The 24,675-nt window shown below is 39.7% G+C and overlaps 1 protein-coding gene across 2 annotated transcripts in view; it reads left to right on the top strand.

The window, feature by feature from the left end:
• Window positions 1–24,675, top strand: part of skap2 (src kinase associated phosphoprotein 2) — a 266,642-nt gene that overhangs the window by 125,351 nt on the left and 116,616 nt on the right. For both annotated transcript variants that reach the window (XM_048520144.2, XM_048520136.2), the window contains exon 5: window positions 24,085–24,162. In XM_048520144.2, coding sequence (XP_048376101.1) covers window positions 24,085–24,162 — 78 coding nt within the window. The remainder of the gene's footprint in view (window positions 1–24,084; window positions 24,163–24,675) is intronic.

Below are 24,675 nucleotides of genomic sequence, written 5' to 3'. Positions count from 1 at the left end.
TGCACATTCTTCCAACCCAACCCCTGCCCCACGATCTGTTGTCGATGCATTAAATGTTGCTTCAGTGTTTTCAATCCAAGTAATAATTGTTCTTTTGCCACCCCGGTATGCTGTGTTTTTCTCAAACATGATCACATTACTTACAAGGAAAATAGTTTAGATTGAAAGTATTGTCAGCAGCAGTTGTGGTTAATTGTAGCACTAGTGAAAACAGTATGAATAATCTTGTAATAACTTAAATAAAATGTACTGTACTTTTTCTCAAAAGCATGTGTTGGTAACTTACAATCCATTTTGTGAACAAAATGCCTGAATTTATTTGGTCAACTTTTCAAGGTGCTTCCTTGTAATTACAATAGTTACCAAATTGTACAATATTATGCTTCTATTCCCTTCCTGTGAGCAAAAGTTGTAATTTTGATGCATGCTATAACAGTGGTTTGTATATTGAACAATTCTTCCTGTATTAACATGATAGTATAAATATTTTGGAAAAGCACATTGTTTTTTGAACATGGATGGGGGGTCAACTATATCCTCTACCAGTGGTAACTTGTTTCCTGAATATGAATCCAACAGGGCTCAAAATAAACAATAGAATGAGGTGATACTTCACAGTGTGAGGTTAACAGCAAGAGGTCAAACAGTGAAGATATATCACAATTTCCAGTGGCAGTGTATAGCTTGAGATTTGATTATCCTGGAGTCAGAGTTTGGAATTTTGCTTGTGGATACAGTTCTTTTTTTTAAGTTCACCATTAAGGCGCCATGTAATGCACATAACTGAGCTATTATTATGTGATGACTGGTTGTCTTCAAAGTGAACAACATCTTTAGTAGGGAAGGAAATTCCATTGGAATGATACACTTTCTGCTTTGTCAAAGTTTAGCTTCAGAACAGGATTCTCCTGAAGAAAAACAAATTGCATTAGTCTAGGCAGCATTTGAACCTAGGTTCCAATCTTTAACCTAAGTTGATGCAAAATGTATGGCTAAATTTTACTTAAATATTGAAAATGGATTGGCTTCAGTTGCAGTACAATATACATACATTTACCACTGGTCCAACAATCTCTGTCGGTTGTTCATGTAACTGGTACACAATGGTATAGTTATAATGCCACTGGACTTGTAATCTTGAACCCCTTGCTTATTTTCTGTTTTAGGGTTAGGGTTCAAATCTCACCATTGCAGATAGTGAAATTTAAATTGAATCAAAACAAATTTAGAATTAAATAGAAGCTGCTAGTCTAAAGGCAACCACATATCCATTGTTAATTGTCATAAAAATCCATCTAGTTTACTAATATACTTCAGGGAATGAAATCTACCATTCTTAGTTGGTCTGACCTACCTATGAAGGCAGTCCCGTGGCAATGTGGTTGTCTCTTAACTGCTCTATGGACAATTAGGGATGGCCTATAAATGCCGGCGTCACCATTTTCACTCAGATTGACAAATAAAAAGAAACATGCCTTCAGTTTTGTAAAACTGACATTGTACTGCATTTTTCAACATTAATACAGTAAGGTGTATAACTAGGACATTTAAGGGAGCTTTTCACAGTAGCGTGGAATACCTGCGTAAAAGGAGCTAAGTCGCTGAAATTGATGTTCGTTGTGTATTCCAATATGTTCCCATTTCCAGGTTTCTATCGAGTGTGATTGAGCATGAGTGGGAAATTGCCTTGGAGTTGTTGAATAATTAAAAAGTCAGTTAAGGACCACTTAAACATCGGTTAAATCATTGAATGTTCCTACCAGAGGACTAGTCAGCAACTCATCAGGGTCATCGAGTTGAGAGCATAAGAGGAGTTTCTTCAGTGTAACTGGAGAACTCCAGCAGTGGCCAGTGGAGAGGCTGCAGCTTGAAGCACTTCTCTGAGAATGCCATCACTAATTGCAAGATGATTACTAAGTAATTGCAGGACACTTCACCTGTCTAGCACTTCATTGACTTTCAGCTGAACCTCTTGCTGCCAGCCTTAAATGAATTATGCCACTACACCTTCAACCTCTGATAAGGGCAGAGCCAACATTATTGGGATTAGCTGCCTTTTTCCAAATACACGACAGAGGGGTTGGCCACTGGGATCCACCTAAAAGAAACTAAGATTCCCAAAGTCTGCCAGCACAAGGTGGACACTCTGTTTATCATCCATATCCATTGTCCCTTGAGACTCTGGCTGTCATGATGGGTCACTGCTGACATCATCAGGCTTCTGCAATAAGAGTTCCTTGCCAGCAGATTAGGTGGGAATGTAATGCCAGCAGCTGTTAACATGCCAGTCATTGAAGGGCTAGCCTTCCCTCTTGCTGATCAGCTCTCTGCTTATCATTATGCAATGTGCTGTCTTCTCCTGTAATTTGAGTAAACACAGAGGTGTGGATGCCTTTATTTAGTTCATGTGGAGCTGGACCAAGGATATTGATTGTTGAGAGTTACCATGAGGCATGAATGCAAGGAAGTAGTAGGGTAAAGGCAAGTGTTTGATACACGTATGGGAATATGAGATGCTTGTAGAGGGGCACATAAAGCAAGCTGCAATCTCGCTATCCCTTCCTGTGGTTTCTCAAACTCGGATGAATCATTGCAACGCATTTTGTTCATTTTTGGAAGGAGAACAAAGGAACATTATTACTTAGGTGGCAAAAAATTGTGGAAAGATGAAACGCAAAGGGATGTGAAGGTATTAGTGCATGAAATACAAAGTCCGCACACAGTTACAACAGGCAGTCAGGAAGGCTAATGGAATGTTGGTCCTCATTTCAAAGAGATTGGAATATGAGAGCAGGAAAGTCAAAGCTACTGCCACTGTGGAAGGTGCTAGTGAGATCACATCTGGAGCACTGTGAGCAATTTTGGTCCCTGTATGTAAGAAAATACATCATTTCATTGGAGGCAGTTAAGAGAAGGCTCACCAGGATGGTCCCTGGTATGGAATGGTCAAAAGATGCGAAGCTGGAAAAGTACACAGTTCAGACAGTATCTGAGGAGCAAGAAAGTCAGTGTTTTGAGCTGAAAGCCTTCGTCAGGACTGAGGAGGAGAGCCCTGAAGTAAATAGAGGGAGGGGGTTGGGGCTGGAGGCAGGGTGAGTGGGATGGTGGTAGGTGTATGCAGGCAAGAGGTTATTGTGATTGGTCAATGGGGATGGTAGAGTGGATAGTTGAGTAGGAAGATGTACAGGTTAGGTTAGGTCAGGTCAAGTCAGGGAAGTGGGGGGGGGGGTGGGCTGGACATGGGATAATTGTGGAGGAATTTTGAAGCTGGTGAAGTCAATATTAGGGCCAATGGACTGTAAACTCCCAAGGTGAAATATCAAGCTGTTGTTACTTCAGTTTACATTTGGCCGCACTATGACAGTAGGGGAGGACAAGGATGGATATGTTGCCAGGGGAGTGGGAAGGGGAGTTAAAATAGATGGCAGCTGGAAGGTTGAATTGGTTGGTGCATGCAGAGGGCAGATGCCCTGTGATAAGGACCCCAAGTCTGTGTTTGATCTTACAAAGTAGAGGAGATCACATCAGGAGCAACGGATACAATAGATCAGGTCGTATGAAGTGCAGGTCAATCTCAGCTGGAACTGGAAGGATTGTTTGGGGCGTTGGATGGAGGAGAGGGGGAGTTATAGGGATAGATGTTGCACCTCTTGCAGTTGCAGGGAAAGATAATGGGTGTAGTGGAGAAGTTGGTGGGGACTATAGAGCTGATGAGGGAGTTGCAGAATGAATGGCCCCTGCAGACAGGGACAGGGAACGAAATACCTTTTGGGTAGTGGGGCATGATTGTAGGTGGCAGAAATGTCGGAGGTTGCATTTGATTTGGAGTTTGTTCTGACAAAACACTGCAACCGCAAGAGGTGCAACACCTGCCCCTATACCTCCCTGCTTGCCTCCGTCCAAGGCCCCAAACAATCTTTCCAGATACAGCATAGATTCACCTGCACTTCATACAAACTGATCTGTTGTATCTGTTGCTCCCGATGTGGTGGTCTCTATATTGGGAGACCAAACGCAGATTCAGAGAGAGGTTTACAGAGAATCTGCACGCACCAGTCAACCTGACCTTCCAGTTGCCGTCCATTTTAATTTCCTCCTCCCACTCCCCTGGCAAAACTCTGCCAACCCTGGTATGAAAGGAATGTTTCATGAGCAAAGGCTAAACGAGTTGGACTGTGTTGACTGGCATTCAGAAGAATGAGAGATGGACTTATTGAAACGCACATGATTCTTATGGGACTTGATAGGATAAATGCTGAGACAATGCTTCCCCTCATGTGAGAGTCTATAAACATGGGGCATAATGTCTGAATGAAGTGGTGCCAATTTAAGACTGAGATGAGGAGGAATTTTTTTTCTGAAGTTTGTGTGTCTTTGGAACTCCTTGCCACAAATGTCTGTAGGGCCAGAGTCTTTGTGTATATTTAAGTTGAGAGAGATTAATGATCAGTAGGGAATCAAGTGTTATGGGGTAAAGACAGGAAAGAGGAATTGAGGAATGTCAGATCAGCCATGATTCTATTGAATGATGAAACAGGCTGGAGGGGCTACACAGTCTACTGCTGTTTGTATTTGTTATAGTCTTGCGTCAATGCCCCTTGAATTAGAAATCCTTGGTTTAATAGATCTCATCCATCATCCTCCGCCCCCCCCCCCCCCCCCCCCCCCCACTTCCTGTTTTGCATGGGGAACCGATGGCAGGATATTAATGCTTTGGCTCTGAGGAAGAGCCTTAGCAAGAACTGCTAAATAGAAAATCAGATCCCCAACCTGCAAATCTCTTTGCTGTTCCAGCAGTATCTAAGTGTAGAGTGAATTTCCCTTAATTACTACCATGTAGAATTTTTCTTCCATTTCTTAAATGTATGCATCTAAAGCTACGCTGTCTAATACACAACTTATGAACTGTCATTCCTAATTTACAAAGGTTTTGTGGCACGGTGGGTTTGTGGCTTAAGAGATGCAGCAATTATAGCATAGTCAAATAGGCGCTTATCAACCTGCAAGTCATTCCACTGGTGCAATGACTGGCAACTTGTACCTGGAAAATGTAACAGTAGGAACAGATATAAACAAGCACGTGGTTGTTATTGAAAGATGGCAAAGCTCCTCCATCCTATTCCTGGTTTTCTTCTGTGCTTCGTCTCCAGTGATCAAGGTTATAGCTCAGATCAATACCAAAATATATTGTTTAACAAGAAGTTGTGATTCATTAACTGTTCAGTTCCAGTTGATCCAGTATGGGCAACTGTGCTGCTAGCAGCAAAGGCCCTAAATGCAGGAACTCCCTCCCCAGATTTCTTTGTTTCTCTATTGCTGTTCTGTCATTAAAATGTTCCCTGAAACCTAACTCTTTGGATGGACTTTTAGTCATCATCCCTAATATTTCCCTCTATGATTTATTGTCAGATTTTTTTTCAAAAAGCTCCTGAGTAATGCCTTTGCAAGTTTATTGTGTCAAAGGTGTGTCTAGCAAAATAATTTGCCTTGAAATTTAGTATGACTCCTGTGAGGAGTCATATTCCATGCACTTTTTTCCATGCATTTCCCTTTGTTCAGTTGAGATTTTGTCTTTTGACGTGCCTATTAAACTTGGAGAACCACCACTGGCAGCCGGGCCCGAGTTTGCCTGCAAACGTCCGCTCGCCTAATTGTCATCTTTTTCTTCACACGGGCACTTATTCTGGAAATTTTCTTTCTCTCAACCCTCCACAAATGCAGCATCTCACCCAGGCTCCTTTGGCAGCAACTTCTAAACATGTGACCATTACCATCTAGAAGGGCAAAGATAGCACATGCATGGAACATTACTGCCTATAATTTCTTCTTTAAGCCATGCACCTGTCATTTCATATTTTTCCATCTCCTTTCTCACCCAAGATCCTCTTGCTGGACTCTTTCTCTGAAATCAGCAAGCCTTGCAAATTATAATGTGCAGGGAGAAAAATTGAAAATTTGAGCAAAGTTTCCATAGCTTATCACTGTTTTATGATCATTTGCAATATTCTCATGGCTGTTGCTGCAACTGGCTGAGCTGGTATGGCATTTCATTGCCATCTGTTATGCCTAATAAGGAGAGTGAATAGACTCTTCCCTTTTTATTTCTCTTAGACACTCACAACATATGTTTTCATTTCTTTTATAACATGTAGCTATCACACTTGAATTGAAATATAATTAACCGGATCAAAATAAAGAAGCAAAAAATGGAATTTTATTACCAACTAGCCTGAAAATGTAATAAATATGGAATGTCAAGCACTCAGTTCAACGTGGGCAATAAATTTGAAGAGAAAATAGGTTGGGTGTTGAGTACAAACAGGAAGGTAAAGGCAATCGCAGTTCAAAGTTCTTAGGGTCCTTGAGTTGTGAGAATGGCCTGAGTCCCAATATTTTAGCTTCTGTTTTCTTTCTTCAGCATTGCAGATATTTACAGATAACCTTGAGCTGTTGGTGAATTGTTATTTTTCCAGGTTGTTTTTTTCCATTGGACCTGACTTAAAGATTTATAGAGAGAAAGATTGTCTTCCAGTTCTTGCCTACAAATACATTTTTTCTTATCTCTTACCTTGCTGCACAACAGAAAGCACACATATATTGGAGTTTGTACTCAAGAGTCTAGCTCTATTGTCTTTCCAAACTGAATTTCCTGCAGGTGGCTTTCATCCCAATTTGTGACGCTATGACTGTGATTTTCAGGCATGTATGAATGAACTGAGAGATTTGGATCCAAGTTCAGTGAGTTTTTTTTAATCTACATTAATTACAGCTCAGATTGATCCTTGTTTACTGATAGTTCCACAAGATCGGCTCAAGCTGGTTAGGTAATCATAGCCATTTTAGGTCAATATTTGCCCTTTTCAAAGCCATTTTTAGTACATGAAATGACTTGGGTAATAAAATCAGATGGTAAAAGTTGGATGCACCTGGTCCCTTTTTAGTATGATCACAACACATGTAACATGAAAAAAACCGAAAAGAGGAATCAATCAATTCGCATGAATTAAAATATTGGTTTCACCTTACTAGTAGTGTGCTTCTACTTTTTCAACTTCTTAAAAAAAAACCCAGTATTTCATTTGATATCTAAATCTGTTTATTGGCCAAAGAAAGGGCTGACACCTACATATAGCTCCAATGATAATTTGTGATAATTTGACTTGAAATGCCCTCTTGGGAGCTGTGTGCTCTCTATCTGATGTACTGAACGAAAATCAGCAATCATTGTCTGCATTTCCAGGAACAACTAATTTACTGATAGCAGTGCAAAACGGCGTTCCACAAAGCAAGAGATGAACTGTCATGTTTCAGTGTCTAATCTTAAATACTGAAAAGACATGCAGCAGCCATCATCAGGCAATATTATCATTGAGCATCTTATTTGAAGTACCTAAAAATACACATCTACCAGAAATTTAATATGGAATTCTATATGATTTTAAAAATTGTATTGTTGAGTGGAAATTTTGATATTTATAACTTGAAAAATGTTTTGATCTTATCTGGAATAATGTTAAAGACTATGCAGATGTAGTAAGTAATGCATGTTTACTTCTTCCTGGGTGAGTAAAGATTTATTTGAAACTAAGCAATAATTTTACAGCTGTGCATTGACTTAAAAAAAATCTAATTGTTGAGTACAGTTGCAGCACCGTATTGTTACAAAGATATTGGTGAGAGATGGGACGTTTGGATTTCCAAGTTGTGTGGTGCTGATTCCCAAAGAACGGACTAATGTTCAGGAAGAATCCCTTGACACTTATGTGGTGCTTAAATTGTCAAAGCGTGTTTAGCATGCAAAGATGAGCTAATCTGCTCCAGCAAGGTTTGCAAGAGTTTTGAATAAATGGAGAGCTCAGTTAGATGAAGAGGGATTAACTATACAGATTGCGCAAACACTTCTCTCATTGAACAAGTGGTTTTATCGAGGATTTAGCAACTCCTGAAAATATTGATTACTTATCTTCTACTTAGAACAAAATTGATAGAACATGTGCTAATGTTTGTGTAACTGGTATGCTGGACCATGAACCATACTGTCTAAAGTATTCAGTATTCATATTAATGCTTCTCTATAGACATGTTAAGACCTGACTTTAGATGCAAAACAAAGTGTCCATTCTGTTTAGAATGGATGCCATGGTGCTGTGTAGATTTTAAGAGATTGAATAAGCATTTTAACAATGTAATGATAAAATTCTGAAATTTATTAATTTGACACGTGGAGAACAGCATTTCACTGAAAATTTATTTTTGATGCAGTTGCACTAAACTTAAGTTGCTGGTTTTAAATTCATTTTAACTTTATTTTTAAAACCATAATCAGTATTCTGTTTTTGTTAGCTGGTCAGCGAGAGGGAGCTACAAGTGGTTTCAGTGTCTTGGAACAAGGGACGAGTACTTTATTATCTTACCCAGGACACAATTAATAGCAGTAGTTTGGCAGCTTGACACATGCGCATGCACACAAATACCAGGCACAGTGGAATGTCCTCTATGATTGAATAGACTCAGTGTGGCTTCAGATGAAACAAAGGCAACTTAAGCAAGGATATCATACATTAAGCTTTTACCCATTTGTTACCAATGGACATTTAGTTCTCTATGGAATCTTACTTTCGAGTATCATAGAATCATATATTAACATAAATCTAAATCTTTGAGACAATGGAGACTTACTTTGAAGAGTTGGGACTGAGGGGACAGGGATGACTGTTAATATTATAGAAGTTGGGCAGAATGTGGTTAATGATTTTTATTGTCACAAGTACTGACGTGTGGATTTTTGAGTTGTGCAATTCCATTGTATAAAGCTGTTGAAATTCACTACATTTTGTAATTCCATTTTGCACACTTCAGGCTGATTGAGGCTTAGCCATCTGGTAGTCTGGCATGGTTATATCACATGGAATGCACGAGAGCCAGCCAATTGATTACAAAGTTGGCTTAAATGTAGAAAATAGAAAGAAGATGGTGGAGGGCTGTTTTTCATACTGGAGGCTTGTGACTAGTGGCGTGCCACAAGGATTAGAGGTGGGTGCACTTTTTTTTGCCGTTTATATAACTGATTTGGATGTGAATATGGGAGGTATGGTTAGTAAGTTCGCAGATGATGCCAAAATTAGTGGTACAATAGACAGTGAAGAAGGTTATCTCGTTACAGTGGGACCTTGATCAGATAGGTCAATGGGCGAGGAGTGGCAGATGGAGTTTAATTTAGATAAATATGAAGTGTTGCATTTTGATGAGGCAAATCAGGGCAGGATTTGTACAGTTAATGGTAGGGCCCTGGGGAGTGTTGCCAAACTAAGGGAGCTAGGGGTGCAGATGCACAGTGCCTTGAAAGTAGAGTCGCAGGTCGACAGAATGGTGAGTGCGGCATTTGGCACATTTGCCTTTCGGAGAATCCTTTGAATATTGGAGTTGGGATGTCATGTTGCAGCTATACAGGAATCTGGTTAGGCTGCTTATCAAATACTGTTCTCCCTGCTACAGGAAAAATGTTGTTAAAATTGAAGAATTTCAGAAAAGATTTACAATGGTATTGCTAGAAGTGGAGGGTTTGAGCTATAGGGAGGAGCTGAATTGCCTGGGGCTATTTTCCTTCTCATGTTGGACACTGAGGAATGACCATATAGTAGTTTGTAAAAATCATGAGTGGCGTGGTAGGATGAATAGTCATGGTCTTTTCCCTAGGATAGGGGAGTCCAAAACTAGAGGGCATAGGTTTAAGGTGAGAGGGCAAAGATTTAAAAAGGTGCTGAAGGGTGACTTGTTCACGCAGAGGTTAGGTATGTATTGAACGAGCTGACAGAGGAAGAGGTGCAGGTGGGTACAAGTACAAAATTTAAAAGGCATCTAGATGGGTGCGTGAATAAGAAAGTTTTAGAGGGATATGGGCCAAATGCTAGGAAATGGGAGTAGATCAGTTTAAGCTATCTGATCGGCATTGATGAGTTGGACTGCAGGGTCTGTTTCTGTGCTATATAACTTTGACTCTTTGAAGTTGCTGTTGAAAAAGAAAAGCAAAACGGAAAGATCCATTAAATATACAAAACCTTTATGGTATAGTTTATCGTTCTGATGTCTTGAAGATACATGTTTGATCTGTGTAGTCATGTGCAGTCACTATTTTGTTTAGTGAAATATCATTTGGGTAGGGATACAGTAGTAGTTTCATTTATAAATAGACTATATAAGCTTTGCCAGTTGTCGCAGAAAAATTCCCTTGGACTCTATTACAAATAATTTTTTGTCTTGGAAAAGCCAAGATGCCATTAACTTAGCATGTGATGAATTGTCGTACCTAAATCTGTTGATTTTGCACAGCAGAGTTAACCCTCTCTTTCAGAGATTGGTTGACATCAATGCTGAAATTATTCAGCAGGCTTTAAATGGTGAAATTTATGCCATGTGTATGTACAATTTATATATTGCTTGTACTTCATATATTTCTTGTATGCTATGCAAATCACACATTTTTTTCCTGTCCAGGCTGTATTTTTGAATGGCTAGATAGGGTTCGATCATTCTACAACTGACTCATCCTCCATGACTATTTCAACCAATAGGACCAAATATGCCAATCTATAATCCATGCATACTTATTGCGCATTTTGTTTCTTAATTGTTGATCTAGATATGAATAAAATTTCTAGATATGGCTAACTTGGGAAAAGCTTTACATTCAGTTTAAAACCATCAAAATCCATTAGTTGTTTCTGTCATGTGATGACACAGACATTTCTTGAAGGGCCTCAAAAACCAGAAATTGTTTCCTCTCTGGCTGAATTTAAAACAAATTGGCATAAATATAGTGTAGTTCCTAATCTGAAGTCGATCAGTTGAAAAAGAAGACATTTCCTGAGAGTCCTAAGAATGCACTACCATTGGGAGTGGTTGAAACTTGCTGTTTTAATGCACCTAAAGGTGTGCTTGATGTATACAGAAGTGAGAAAGAAATTGAGGCAATAAAGAGATAAGGTAAAAAGAGGCCATTGTAATGGGAGGATATCTGTGTTGAATATAAACATTGGAATAGTTCATTTGGGATAAGTATGACAATTGCTGCGGTGTTGATTTGCTATAATTTATAATAATGACTTATTTCAATCTAGTTTACAGAAAAAGCTCAGGTCTATAGATTACCTTCTGACAAAACAACACCAAAAATATGAGCTGACACCAGCTGATAGTGAAGAGTATCTCTGCAGACCTATTTATTATCTTCTCAGCTTTGTGTTCGTGATCTGATGGCATTTTGCCAGCTCATCCATTTTAGTTTTGTGAAGCTGCGGCTGCTACAACAATTCCGCTTCAGTGTTCATTACTACGCTCATCTCTTGTACTGAAGTGGTTTGGGCCTGCACGCAGCAAAAGCTGTACAACATTCAGGCCTGGGCCCTTAAATATGAATAACATTCATGCTGCAAAAGTCTCAGGCAATGACTAACTCCAAAAAGAGAGAACTTAACTGTATCCCCTTACATTTCAAGTACTTTATCATTACCGAATCCCCTAATATCAACATTCTAGGGCTGTCATTGGCTAGAACCGTGGCTGTCAGTGCAGATCAGAAGCTGGGTATTCTGTGTTGAGTGACTCATGTTCTGACTGCTCAAAGCCTGTCCACTACCTGCAGGGCATAAGTCAGGAGCTGGAAAGAGGTGATGTTGTGTTCATCTCTGACAAATAAGCAAACATAAGCAAGCCCAGGCTAATTGACTGGGGATATGAGTTCACAGCAATTGGTGGAATTTAAATAGAAAGATTAAAATTAGGATCAGAAGCTAGTCCCAGTAATGGGAAGGAGTTAATGAACTCATAAAAACTCATTTGGAGCATTATGAAAGGAAATCTTCAGTCTTTACTGGATCTGCCCTCCATGTAAATCCAGAAAAATAGCATGTAAAACGACCATGAAAATGGGCATCATCCTTGTTGTAAAGGATACTATTAACATTGCAGAAATTAAAATGAACAAGTGCTAAAGTTGACGGCTGGGAGAGGTGAAAAAATAAACACAATAACTGCCACTGGAGAAAAAAATGCTGGGGAAACAATTGGAGATAAACATGAATAAGACCCCTGTACCCGATGACTACTTCCCGCACACTGCATAACCATTGGTATTAACTTTACCAACGTTAACTGGCTCAGTTTTGAAGAACATAGTTGTTGGACTGCATCTATTGCCGGTGGTGAGAACTGTGGTAAACAATGAGGGCAGACTAGAAGTGACATAAAACAGATAGATGAAAGGAAGACAGAGGCACAGAGAATGTCAGCCTCTTAGAAAGTGAGACTGAGGGAGTAATAATGGATAGCCAGAGAATGGCATAAGAGTTGAACAAATATTTTATGATGGTTCACATGATAGGTTGAGTAATAACATTCCAAAAATATGAGATAATCAGGGGACTAAAGGTGAGTTCGCTACAGGAGGAAAAGATAAACAGAATAACTGTCACAAGAGAAAAGGTACCATGGAACCTACTGTGGCTAAAGACCAGTAAAGCCCTGGACCGGATGCATTGTATCCTAGAATTTTAAAGGAAATAGTTACAGAAATGATGCAATGATGGTAATCTTCCAAGAATCCTTGGATTCTGAAAACATCCCAGAGAAAACCGCCAAAATCAAAAAAGATGGAGACAATAAATAGATATATGTATGCCAGTCATTGGGGAAAACGTTGGTGCCCATTATGTAAGAATGTAATAGCAGAGCATGTAGAAAGACATAATGTAATCAAGCAGAGTCAGCACGGCTTCATGAGGGGAATCATTCTTGAGAGAAACGTATGATAGTTCTTTCGGTTCAGTTCAACTCGATTCAGAACTGGTGCAGCGACGATGGGTCAAATAGCCTCCTTCTGTTCTATAACACTTATTCTGTGATTTGAGGAGGTACTCAGCAGGACAGATAAACAGGAACCAGTAGGTGTAATATATTTGATTTCTAAAAGGTATTTAATGAGATAACATACATAAGGTTAATAATTAATATCTTAGTAGGATTAGAACCCGTGGTATTGGAGGTAGCATATTAGCATGGATGGAGAACTGGCAAAGTAATAGAAGACACTGTTGCGATAAAGGAAACATTGTCATGATTACAACCAGTACCTAATAATGTCCCACAATGATTACTGCAGGGACTACAATTATTTACCATATATATTCATATGGAAGAAGTAAGTACATTTATAATTACCAAGTGTGTGGATGACTTAAAAATAGGTGGGGGGAGAAAAAGTAGCAATGATGATACAAGGGGTCCACAGAAACGTTTAGACAGAGTACGTGAGTAAGCAGTAACTTGGCAGATTGAATGTAATGTGGGAACATGTGAGGTTATGCAGGAAGAATAAAAAAAGGTGAATATTGTTTAAATGAGAAAAGATTGCAGAAAGCTGCAGTACTGAGGGATTTTCAAGTCCTTGTCCATGAATCACAAAAGGCTAGCACCCAAGTTCAATGTGTGTTAGAGAAGACAAATAGACTGTTGACCTTTATCTTAGAGAGAGTAGAATACAAAATTAGGAAGGCCTTGCTGAAGATATGAGACACTAGTCTGAGCATGGATGGAATACAATGAACATTTTTTAGACCCATCTTCTAAAAAAGGATATACTGTCATTAGGGGCAGAATAGAGACGGTTCATTAAATTGACTCTGAGTGTGGAAGAATTTTCTTATGAGAAGAGGTTGAGTAGGTTGGGCTTGTTCTCATTAGAATTTAGAAGAAGGAAAGGAGACTTTATTGTATAAGACTAAAATGGGGCCTGACAATATGCATGCAGTGAGCTTATTCCGCCTTGTGGAGGGAGACTAGTCCTAGGGTTCAGTGTAGAGTAAAGCATCACCCATTTAAGACAGATGAGGAGGAATTTCTTGTCTTGGGGTGAATCTGTGGGCTATTGGGGTGGGTCATTAAGAATATTCAAGGCTAAGATAAATAGATAGGTATTTATTAATTAAAGAATTCAGGGTTAAGGCAGGAAAGTGGAGCTGAGGATTATCAGAATAGCCATGATTTCATTGAATGGCAGAGCAGATGATGAGCCAAGTGGCCTAAGTCTGTGCCTAATTCTCTCTGGTGAGAGAAAATCCTACTTGAGCTTGTCCTCAACAAGCTACCTATTATAGGTGCATCTATTGCTTTCAGCCCAGCCTTCCCATTCTTTCCTATTCTCAGTTTTCATTATTACTCGTTCAACTTCACTTCCATCCTAAACCACGGGTTGATCCTTTCACTTGATAGTAATAATGGCATATATGCTAGGCCATGCAGTTACAGACAGTTGTCAGATACAGTTGTACTGGTCGCCCACAGTCCTTCCTGACGTCAGGTTTTGAATTGAGATCTGTATGAAAACTATTCCATACAAAGCAGTGCCACACATTCCAAGGAAGGTATCCTCATTAGGAATATGGATCTTTATCTCCACAAGGACCGTGTGGTGTCAATACCCCTCATCTTCAGCATAAATACTACTTTCTCCTCACTATAAATTCTGATGAAGGGTCGTCAGACTCCAAATGTTAACTGTGCTTTGTCCATATAGATGCTGCCAGACCTGCTGCATTTTGCTAACAATTTCTGTTTCAGATCTCCAGCATCTGCAGTTTGTTTGTTTGTTTTATTCAATATATCTGTGTTATCAGTCCAGCCTCAGAAATAGTGTCTGTGCCTTTTGTCCCCTGCTATGTTTGTAGTGTCCAGCCATTAATAGGTGAGTGTTTAAAGAATGATCTATCTGGCTTTATCCTTCAGCAATCTACTTCTAAGACATTTGACAAACTTCTAAATCATGTGATTTGTAGTCATTTGTCTTCCATTGAACAAAAAAACAAAAAGCAAAGTATTATGTTTGAATCAGAGAGGAACTGCCAAGGCTGGAGAACCAGAGATAGCAAGGTGTAGAGCTAGATGAACAGATCAAGCAGCATCAGAGGAGCAGGAAAGCTGATGTTTTGGGTCTAGCCCCTTCTTCAGAAATGAGGGAGGGTAAGGGGATTCTGAAATAAGTAGGGAGAGAGTGGGAGGCTAATAGAAGATGGATAAAGGAGAAGATAGGTGGAGAGGAGACGGACAGGTCAAGGAGGCGAAGATGGATCCAGTAAAGGTGAGTGTAGCTGGGGGGTTAGAATGGGGGTTGGTCAGTCAAGGGAAGGCAAGCAAGTCAAGTAGGCGGGAATGAGGCTGGTAGGTAGCAAGTGAGGGTGGGGGTGGGGGTTTGACCTATCCTAACTCCCCACCTACACTCGCCTTTACTGGCTCCATCCCCACCTCCTTGACCTGTCCATCTGCTCTCCACCTATCTGCTCCTTTATCTATCTTCCATCCGCCACCTCCTTTCTCCATTTATTTCAGAATGCCCTTCCCTTCCCCCATTTCTGAAGAAGGGTCCATACCCAAAACGTCAGCTTTCCTGCTTCTTTGATGCTGCTTGGCCTGCTGTGTTCATCCAGCTCCACACCTTTCTGTCTCTATTATTTTTGAATCATTTTTTTTTATCAACCATCATGATAGTCTACACTTGATCATCAGCAAAGTGAAGGAAGGAATCACAGACATTGCTGTGAAGCAGCATTTATTCAGCAGTGACCAGCTCAGTGATACTCAGGTTGGGCTCAAGCAAAGACAAAATAGCTGAACTGCATACAGAAAGCAAGAGTGACCGCCCTTGACATTAAAGTGCCGTTAACCAAGTGCAGCATTAAGGAGCATAAGCAAAACTCAAATCAGTGGGAATCTTTATTTCTTGTGGGTATAGCATGAGTTAAGTTCATTTGTCACACCTTAGATACTGAAGCAGCCTGTGTATTAATCCAGGAATACCCAAATAAGATTCAGGAGAGGGCTGGTAAATGGTGATGGTATATGCTATTTTGTGCCACACAATTGCCAGGAAATAAGCATTTCAAGCAAGGAAGAATCTAATCTCCCTTAGTGTCAGTGACATTACCTTTGCCAAATCCTCCTCTATCAACATCCTAGGCGTTACCGTCGATCAGAAACTGAACTGGCTATATAAATTCTTTGGCTAAAGGGGCAATGAACTTGGAATTCGATGGTGAGTAAATCTCCAATTACTGCCCACCATTCATAAAGCAGAAATCAGGAATGTCAAGGAAATATCATCCAATTGCTTGGACGTGTGCAGTTCCGACAGCCCTCAAGAAACTCAGCATCTTCCAGAGCAAAGAAGCCTACTTGATTTTTACCACATTTGCTCCCTTGACCACAAAAACAGTGTCTATCTATTGCAAGATACATGACATCAACTCATCCAGGCGTCTATGACAGCACCTTCCAGTATAACAACTTCTACCACCTAGAACATATGCAGCAGAACCTTGAGAATGCCACATCTGCAAGCCTCACTCCACTGTATCAGCATTTCTTCATGTCACTGGATCAAATTCCTGGAACTATACTCTGAATATCATCTTAAGTCGGTGTGGCAACCCAAGGACTGCAGCAGTTAAGAAGGCAGCTCATCCCCACCCCTCATTCAGTTAGGAATGAGCTATAAATGCTAACCTAGCCAGCCACACCCACACCCCATGAATCAAGTAGTCAGGTATAGCACAAAACAAGACAAATTCCTTGACTTTGTGCAGTGCGTACACTGGACAAAGAAATACGGTGATCTTACGTGCAGCATGTAAATAGCAGTTGAGGGTGGATCAGGGTTGGCTAAGCCCTGTTTGAGATCATCTTTCAATAGTTCAATATTTGAACTATTGTTTCTGATACTTCCAAAGGTCAATGAAGAAAGTGTTCTTGAGGTTTTGGCCTGACTCCATGAAAATTGTTAAGGGACCTAGAAGATGCTTACCATTAGAGTACTTCAGATTTGGAATGCAGACTGAAAGTTCTGGGCTCACTGCTTGCACTGTTCTTTGGTGTCAGCTATATTAGAACCTGGTCCCACCTGCCATTTTTAAAGGTCCACGAGATTCCATAGCACTGAATATCTGACCCTTGAGTTTTAATAGTTTGATGCCTGAATGGAATCTCTCGTGATGGTTCACGTAACTATTATATAGAAACATTAAAGATAGGAGCAGGAGGAGGCCATTTGGTCCTTCGAGCCTGCTTCACCATGCATCAGAATCATGGCTGATCGTCCGACTCAATAGCCTATTCCTGCTTTCTCCCCATAACCTTTGACCTTTGATCTCATTTGCCCTAAGGCTATGTCTAGTCGCCCCTTGACTATATTCAATGTTTTGGCATTAGCTACTTCCTGTGGTAACGAATTCCGATTGCTCACCACTGTTTGGATGAAGAAATCTCTCATTGTTTCCATCCTGAACTGTCTACCCCAAATCCTCAGACTGTCATCCTTGGTTCTTGTCACATCCACTATCAGGAGCATCCTCCCTGCCTAGTCCTGTTAGAATTTTAAAAATCTCTGAGATTTCCCCTCATTCTTCTCAACTCCAGTGAAAACAATCCTAACCTATTCAATCTCTCTTCATACAACAGTCCTACCATCCACAGAATCAGCCTGGGAAACCTTCGCTGCATTCTCTCGAGAGCAAGAGCATCCTTCCTCGGAAAAGGAGACCAAAACTGCACACAGTAGTCTAGGTGTGGCCTCACCAAGGCCCTATATAACTGCAACAACACATCCCTGCTCCTGTACTCAACCTCTCGCCAATATACCATTTGCCTTCTTTACCACCTGCTGCACCTGCATGCTTTCCTTCAGTGACTGGAGAAAAGTTACTCAGGATCCACTGCACACTCCCCTCTCCCAATGTACAGCCATTCAGGTAGTAATCTGCTGCTTTGTGATACTACCAAAGTGAATAACTTTACATTTATCCAAATTCTACTGCATCTGCCATTGATTTGCCCACTCACCCAACCTTTCCAGATCATGCTGAAGGATCTCTGCAACCTTGCCACAGTATGCACCCCCACCCAACTTGGTGGCATCTGCAGACTTTGAGATGTTGCATTTCGTTCCCTCGTCCAGATCATTAATATATATTGTGAGTAGCTGGGGTCCCACCACTGAACTCTGCCCTGCCTAGACATAATTAAACTGTACATCCAATATTTCTAAAGCAATCCGTTTTCCTCAACCTTATGTTGAGAACCCTGTCTGGTCACGTTTCTCAGTTTGGTCAAAATAGTGTCTCTGAACTTGTCTTGTACAGATCAAAACTTAAAAGACTGTTACCTTTAACTACAAGGAATTCTTATTCTACAACGCAAAGTAAATTACTATGCTATTTCCTTCAGTACCCAGTTTTCTCAGAAGCTTCGAATTCTCACAGCGTTAGTAGGACCTGTTGTCCAAGGGTTTATCAAATTTCTGGTGTCACTTTGTGATTTAACACATCAACCTGTTTGCTTTTTTAACTGCAATGAAGCAACTAGTAATCACGTGACTTCTTGAAACCATCCCACTACATTCTATGTCTGTTTTATGAAGGCAGCATTGGCCTTTTATGGATGAAATAAATTACTATAATTACATAGACATGACTTCAGTCCAAAAAAAACTAAACAGTTGAGTGAACTCATTTTTGTAAGGTGTTGCATTTGATAAACTAAATTTATAATATGGTAAAATGATATTCAGTAAAGGGTACAAGAAATAATGCAAAATTGGTCAGTATGATAGGCTGTACATCTCATTTGAGAGGAGTTAAGAATCGGGGAGGGGAAACAATGAGACACTTAGGACAGTTAAATCTGATCACTAAATTATCGATTAAGATGCAAATAAAATGTAAAATTGGTAACCTGTAGCTGAACTTGTTCCCAGAGGAATTCAACATTAATCTGACTGCAAAGTAGCTGTCGCCTTCAATATAGGTGCACGTTTTCTCTCTTTTTGAGAGCTGATAACTTAAGTATGCGTTCCATATGATGATAATCTTGACAAAGACACAGGTGATGAAGCAATAGCCTCATCAACAAAGAAAATCAGAATATTGGGAATGGCTTGATTTTCTAATAGTCACATTGAGTGAGCAGATCCCTTCTCTTTGGTCACACTTTGTATGCAAACTCGGATGCCTTGACCTATTCTCTTTCATATTTGATCAAGAATTATAGCAATCTTATGGCAAAAGTCTATAATAATTAATCTACAAGTGGTATCTGATTTATGAATGTTCAACATACGAACGCTTGTACTTGCGAATGCAATCCCATACAGGCATGTAATTTTAAAGATCTGACTTATGAACGTTTCCTGTATTTATAGCTGGCTACTTTTATATTTTCCTGCATTGTGTTCCAGCTTGCCTATAAATTAACCTGCAAATGAAACCTGTTCGCAATTCGGGAACTGCCTGTCTAGGCTATATCGTATTAGCTTTAGTGAACGTTCTTCCTGCTTGTTATTGGTTCAAAGAAGGAAAGCGAAAAATTATTAATCTTCAATATATTGTAAATCTAGAAATAGAATGTACCACCAAAGCAAGGAAGCAACAAAGAGTCATTATGTCAAAATCATCATTTGATACATAAGATGAAAACTTTGATTTCAACTGTATTAGGATCACAATTCCACTCAACAGCATGACATATCCAGGATTAATGCTTCATGCCTGATGTGACTCTTCAGAAGAGAGGCCTGAAAAGAATAATTATCAGACTCAAACTGTGAACTCTATTTCTTTCTCCACACATGCTGCCAGACCTGCTTAGTTTCTCCAGCATTTTCTGTTTATATTTCAGTTTCTGGTCGTTACAGTATTTTGGTTTTGTTTTATGTCATTTATCCAGGGACAGATTTAACAGGTTGCTGATTATAAATTTTGGTTATTGATTGGGTTCACTGACTAACTGTATGTTTATGATACATTTGGTGTAGTTTCCTCTTTGTGTGTGGTTGTCCAATTGGGCCCAATTCAAAACTAATTTTACCCACTGATTGACTACTTAGACTTATTTGTGCGTTGCCAACACAAAGCCAGCTATGTACCAAAGCAAATGGGTCAAATTTGAAAAACTAATTTATCTTGTAAAATTTGCTTTAAAAATATCCGTATGATTAAGTATAACTTTAGTCTTTTTTTCAAAAGATGAAAACAATTTTATCATCTTAAGTTGTTTTAATCATCAGTTCATCACTGATCCAATTTTAGGTAATAAATTCATTTTAAACATATTTCTTCTCATTGCCTATAGTAGTAAATTTCAGAGTAAATTAAAACGAAAATCACATCTAAAGCTTTTCAAACATATTATTTAGTGTCCTTGCATCCAGAACTATTAACTTCACTTTTAAAGCCCAAAAGCACAAGTGCAATTCCCGGTGTTGATTAATTTATCCTCAGGGCATTAAATCTTGTAACTTTTGTACTGGTTAAGCCAATTTCAGTTTGCTTCTAGCATGATCTTTTTAAGATTAGTTAAAACTGTGATATACTGAAGGTTAACTGCACGTAACCAGCACAAAAGACTTCAGTGTTACACCAATTATGACTAAGACCATCAAAGGAAATCTCACAGTTGAGGGGAAACTTTAAAATAATATCTGTAGATTTACAACTGCATGATTTACATGGTAGAGTTCAAACAGACAGTTAAAGTTGTACTTCCCTTTGGCATTTATATCAGCAATTGAAGACATCCTAGCTTCTTGGCACCAACTAATATTACTGCCTATTGTGCATTGCAGAGATGAGTTGACACAAGTAGTGTCATTTGCCTTAGTCCTCAACAGTTATTCCTTACATAACTAGCTTGAGAGTGTTTTCTTTTTATTTGTAGACAGTCTCCTGATCATGTCTGTTTTTTTGCATTTTTACTATTGTAAGTTTAATCTAACAGTTTAACCAAAACACAATACTCAGGTAGTAGAAATCTGGAATCAAAACAAAATCCTGAAAATACTCAGAAGGTCTGTAAGCATCTACGGAAAGAAAAAGACATTTCATTCTAACTGGGAACAGTTAGACAGGCTTTGAGCAAGTAAAAGGAGAGGCGGGATAAAGAATAAAAGTGCAGCTATTGATAAAATGCAGGACTGGCAATATTAAATGACAGAAAATTTGCTAGAAACTAAAGGGAGTGATAATGGAACAAGAAACAAATGATGTGTTCAGAGCAAGTGTGACCTGATGCTGTATGGCTGCCAACTGAAAGCAAAAATTAGGGAATGAAAGAGAAATAAGTTGATAAAAAACAAATCGCCAAAGAAAAATGGAACAAAGTTAGACAGAGATTACAACCTAAAATTGTTGAACTGAATATTGAGTCCATTAGCTTGCGAGGTGCGCAATTAAAAGCTTGCATTGAATGTCATCAGTATATGCAATAGGGAAAAAGCAGTAAAGTCAGAGTAGAAACAAAGTTGGTAACTAAAATGGAAGTTCACAGCCAAGAGGATGTTTGCACTTTCAACCACTCAGTATTCGGCCTCGCCAATGTAGAGGACATTTATTTTCTTCTGGCTAATAAAGTATAATAATAGATCAGAAAATAAAGAATCCATATGGGTGGAGATAACAAATAAAAAAAAGGAAAGAATACTTTGGTAATAGTCTCTTGGTCTCCAAGCTTTAGCTATATGGTAGGTCACAGAATCAATCAGGAAATAATGAGAGCATGGAAAAATTATAGTACATACATCATGGATAACTTTAACATTCACATAGATTTGGAAATTCTGAGGTAGCCATGAGCAAGAATTCATAGAGTGTAGTCCAGAAAGTTACCGTAATGACTGTTATTGGGGAAATGTTCGAGTCTCTTGTAAAGAATGTAATAGAAAAGCATTTAGAAATGGGAGCAAGCTCAATCAGCATGGCTTCATGAAAGGGAAATCAAGCCTTGCAAATGTAGTAGATTTCTTTGGGGAGGTAACAAGTTGGATAGATCCAGGGAAAGCCTGCATGTAATACGATTGGATTTTCCGGAAATGTTTGATAACGTTCTACACATTAAGCTATTTAGTAAGGTAAATACCATTGGTGTTGGAGGTGGTGTATTAATGTGGATAGAAGTTTGGCTAACTAATAGGAGACAGATTTGCAATAAGGAGGCATTTTCAGCATGGCAAACTGTAACCAGTGGACTGCCACAGGGATCAGTTCTGGGTGTAATTATTTATAATAAATAATAATTGTTTAGATGAAGGAAGTGATTGTATGATAGCCAAGTTTGTGAATGACACAAAATTAGGTGGGTGACAAATGTTGAAGGTGGCACTATGTGTAAGACAGATGTAGACAGCTTAAGCAAGTGAGCAGAAACTTGGTAAATGTGATATAGCATGGGAAGCTGTGAGATTTTACACGTTGTCAGGAAGAATAGAAGAGATGAATATTATTTAAATCGAATAAGACTACAGAATGCTCTAGGACAGAGGGATTTGAGTGTCCTTGAACATGAATCATGAAAGGTTCACATCAAAATCATGTTTTATAAATGCTTTACTAAAACTGTACAAAACAGGGAGGAGACCACTCTCTCCGTGACTCCCTTGTTCGCTCCACACTGCCCTCCAACCCCACCACACCCGGCACCTTCCCCTGCAACCGCAGGAAATGCTACACTTGTCCCCACACCTCCTCCCTCACCCCTATCCCATGCCCCAAGATGACATTCCATATTAAGCAGAGGTTCACCTGCACATCTGCCAATGTGGTATACTATATCCATTGTACCCGGTGTGGCTTCCTCTACATTGGGGAAACCAAGTGGAGGCTTGGGGACCGCTTTGCAGAACACCTCCGCTCGGTTCGCAATAAACAACTGCACCTCCCAGTCACGAACCATTTCCACTCCCCCTCCCATTCTTTAGATGACATGTCCATCATGGGCCTCCTGCAGTGCCACAATGATGCCACCCGAAGGTTGCAGGAACAGCAACTCATATTCCGCTTGGGAATCCTGCAGTCCAATGGTATCAATGTGGACTTCACCAGCTTCAAAATCTCCCCTTCCCCCACCGCATCCCAAAACCAGCCCAGTTCGTCCCCTCCCCACACTGCACCACACAACCAGCCCAGCTCTTCCCCTCCACCCACTGCATCCCAAAACCAGTCCAGCCTGTCTCTGCTTCCCTGACCTGTTCTTCCTCTCAACCATCCCTTCCTCCCACCCCAAGCCGCACGTCCATCTCCTAACTACTAACCTCATCCCACCTCCTTGACCTGTCCGTCTTCCCTGGACTGACCTATCCCCTCCCTACCTCCCCACCTATACTCTCCTCTCCACCTATCTTCTTTTCTCTCCATCTTTGGTCCGCCTCCCCCTCTCTTCCTATTTATTCCAGAACGCTCACCCCATCCCCCTCTCTGATGAAGGGTCTAGGCCCGAAACGTCAGCTTTTGTGCTCCCGAGATGCTGCTGTGTTCATCCAACCTCACATTTTATTATCCCAGTTTTGATATTACTTGCTTGTATTCTGATCAAAGTTCTCAAACACTAACAGACCCATTCCCCAAAAACTACCTTTTTTATCCTTCGGTATACAAGTTTCTTGACATAAATCAAATGAATGTTCTTTCTATGGTGCATGGTTTTCATGGAATTGTTGCACCTGGGATATATCCTATATATCAGTTAATGGCTGACAAATTGAAATCTTAGCTATTTATTCTGTGAATGAGAAATGAATGACCTGAATCCTGTAAGCTAAAGGGGCCATAGGGTACATGTCTATAAAATGGTTTCTAGGAGTGGCTGCCAAGACACTACATATTTCAGTGAAACCGTTTGGAATTCAGTCTCCACATACAGATTATCTGGGAGACACTTAAGTACAGTTATTCATGGATAGCGGCTCCATCTTGCGTGTTTAAGGTGCCATTGCACCTGTTTGTCATGCTTCCCTTCATGTTCCCTTCTTTCCTCCATTTTACTTTTAGTTAGTTCAAAACAGTTTAAAAAGGAGCACAGCTGTTTGCCGAGCAGGATACCTTCGTTTCATCAAAAACTGTTATTGACTTTCACCTGCTTAAACTGACATGATTATATGTACCTAAATACAAATATATACTTTCAAAATAAGTATGTATATTTGTATGAGGGGGAAAGATGACTCCACCTTTTGGAAAATTATTTAAAAATATACATTCTCTTCATTTTGTGCAGTTCAACGATCTGCTCCGATACCTGCCCAGGAACTAAATCAAGTTCTGAAAGCTGGATATTTGGAAAAACGCAGAAAAGGTAAGCAGTTATTTTGCATTGTGTGCAACACAAAACTATCAATGTATAACTCTTACTATTATACTTATTTTAAAATAAATCACACAATCATTTAGACAACAGACACCTAAAGGACTAGTGCCAGATGCCCATTTTGCAGGCATCCTCATTTTCAAAATTTTTTCTTTACATATGGATTTTTAAAGACATGAGTCTTGAAGAACAAGCTGAGATCATGATGAGACAATGCTGAGAATCCCCATGTGTGCCACCATTCATTTCTGTTCACTTAACAGTTTTGAAGTCTACGTTTTGAAGCCTTACGAACACCATCACTTGGAGCAATGTATTTCACTGATAAGCTAAATTGCTAATTACTATTTCCTAACATGATGGCAGTCACAGTAGAAAATCAGAGGCACAGTGGGATGACATATAGAAACTTCTTCAGGGCAAAAAGCATATTGGGCCGCATTCTATGTAGCCATAAAACCAGCTTTCTGCTTGAGCAATGCATTTGCAGGAAAGTGATTG

The sequence above is a fragment of the Stegostoma tigrinum genome, chromosome 2 (assembly GCF_030684315.1).
Source record: "Stegostoma tigrinum isolate sSteTig4 chromosome 2, sSteTig4.hap1, whole genome shotgun sequence".
Taxonomy (NCBI): domain Eukaryota; kingdom Metazoa; phylum Chordata; class Chondrichthyes; order Orectolobiformes; family Stegostomatidae; genus Stegostoma; species Stegostoma tigrinum.
The sequence above is the reverse complement of the archived record's forward strand: the minus strand, read 5'-3'. Positions and strand labels throughout refer to the sequence as shown.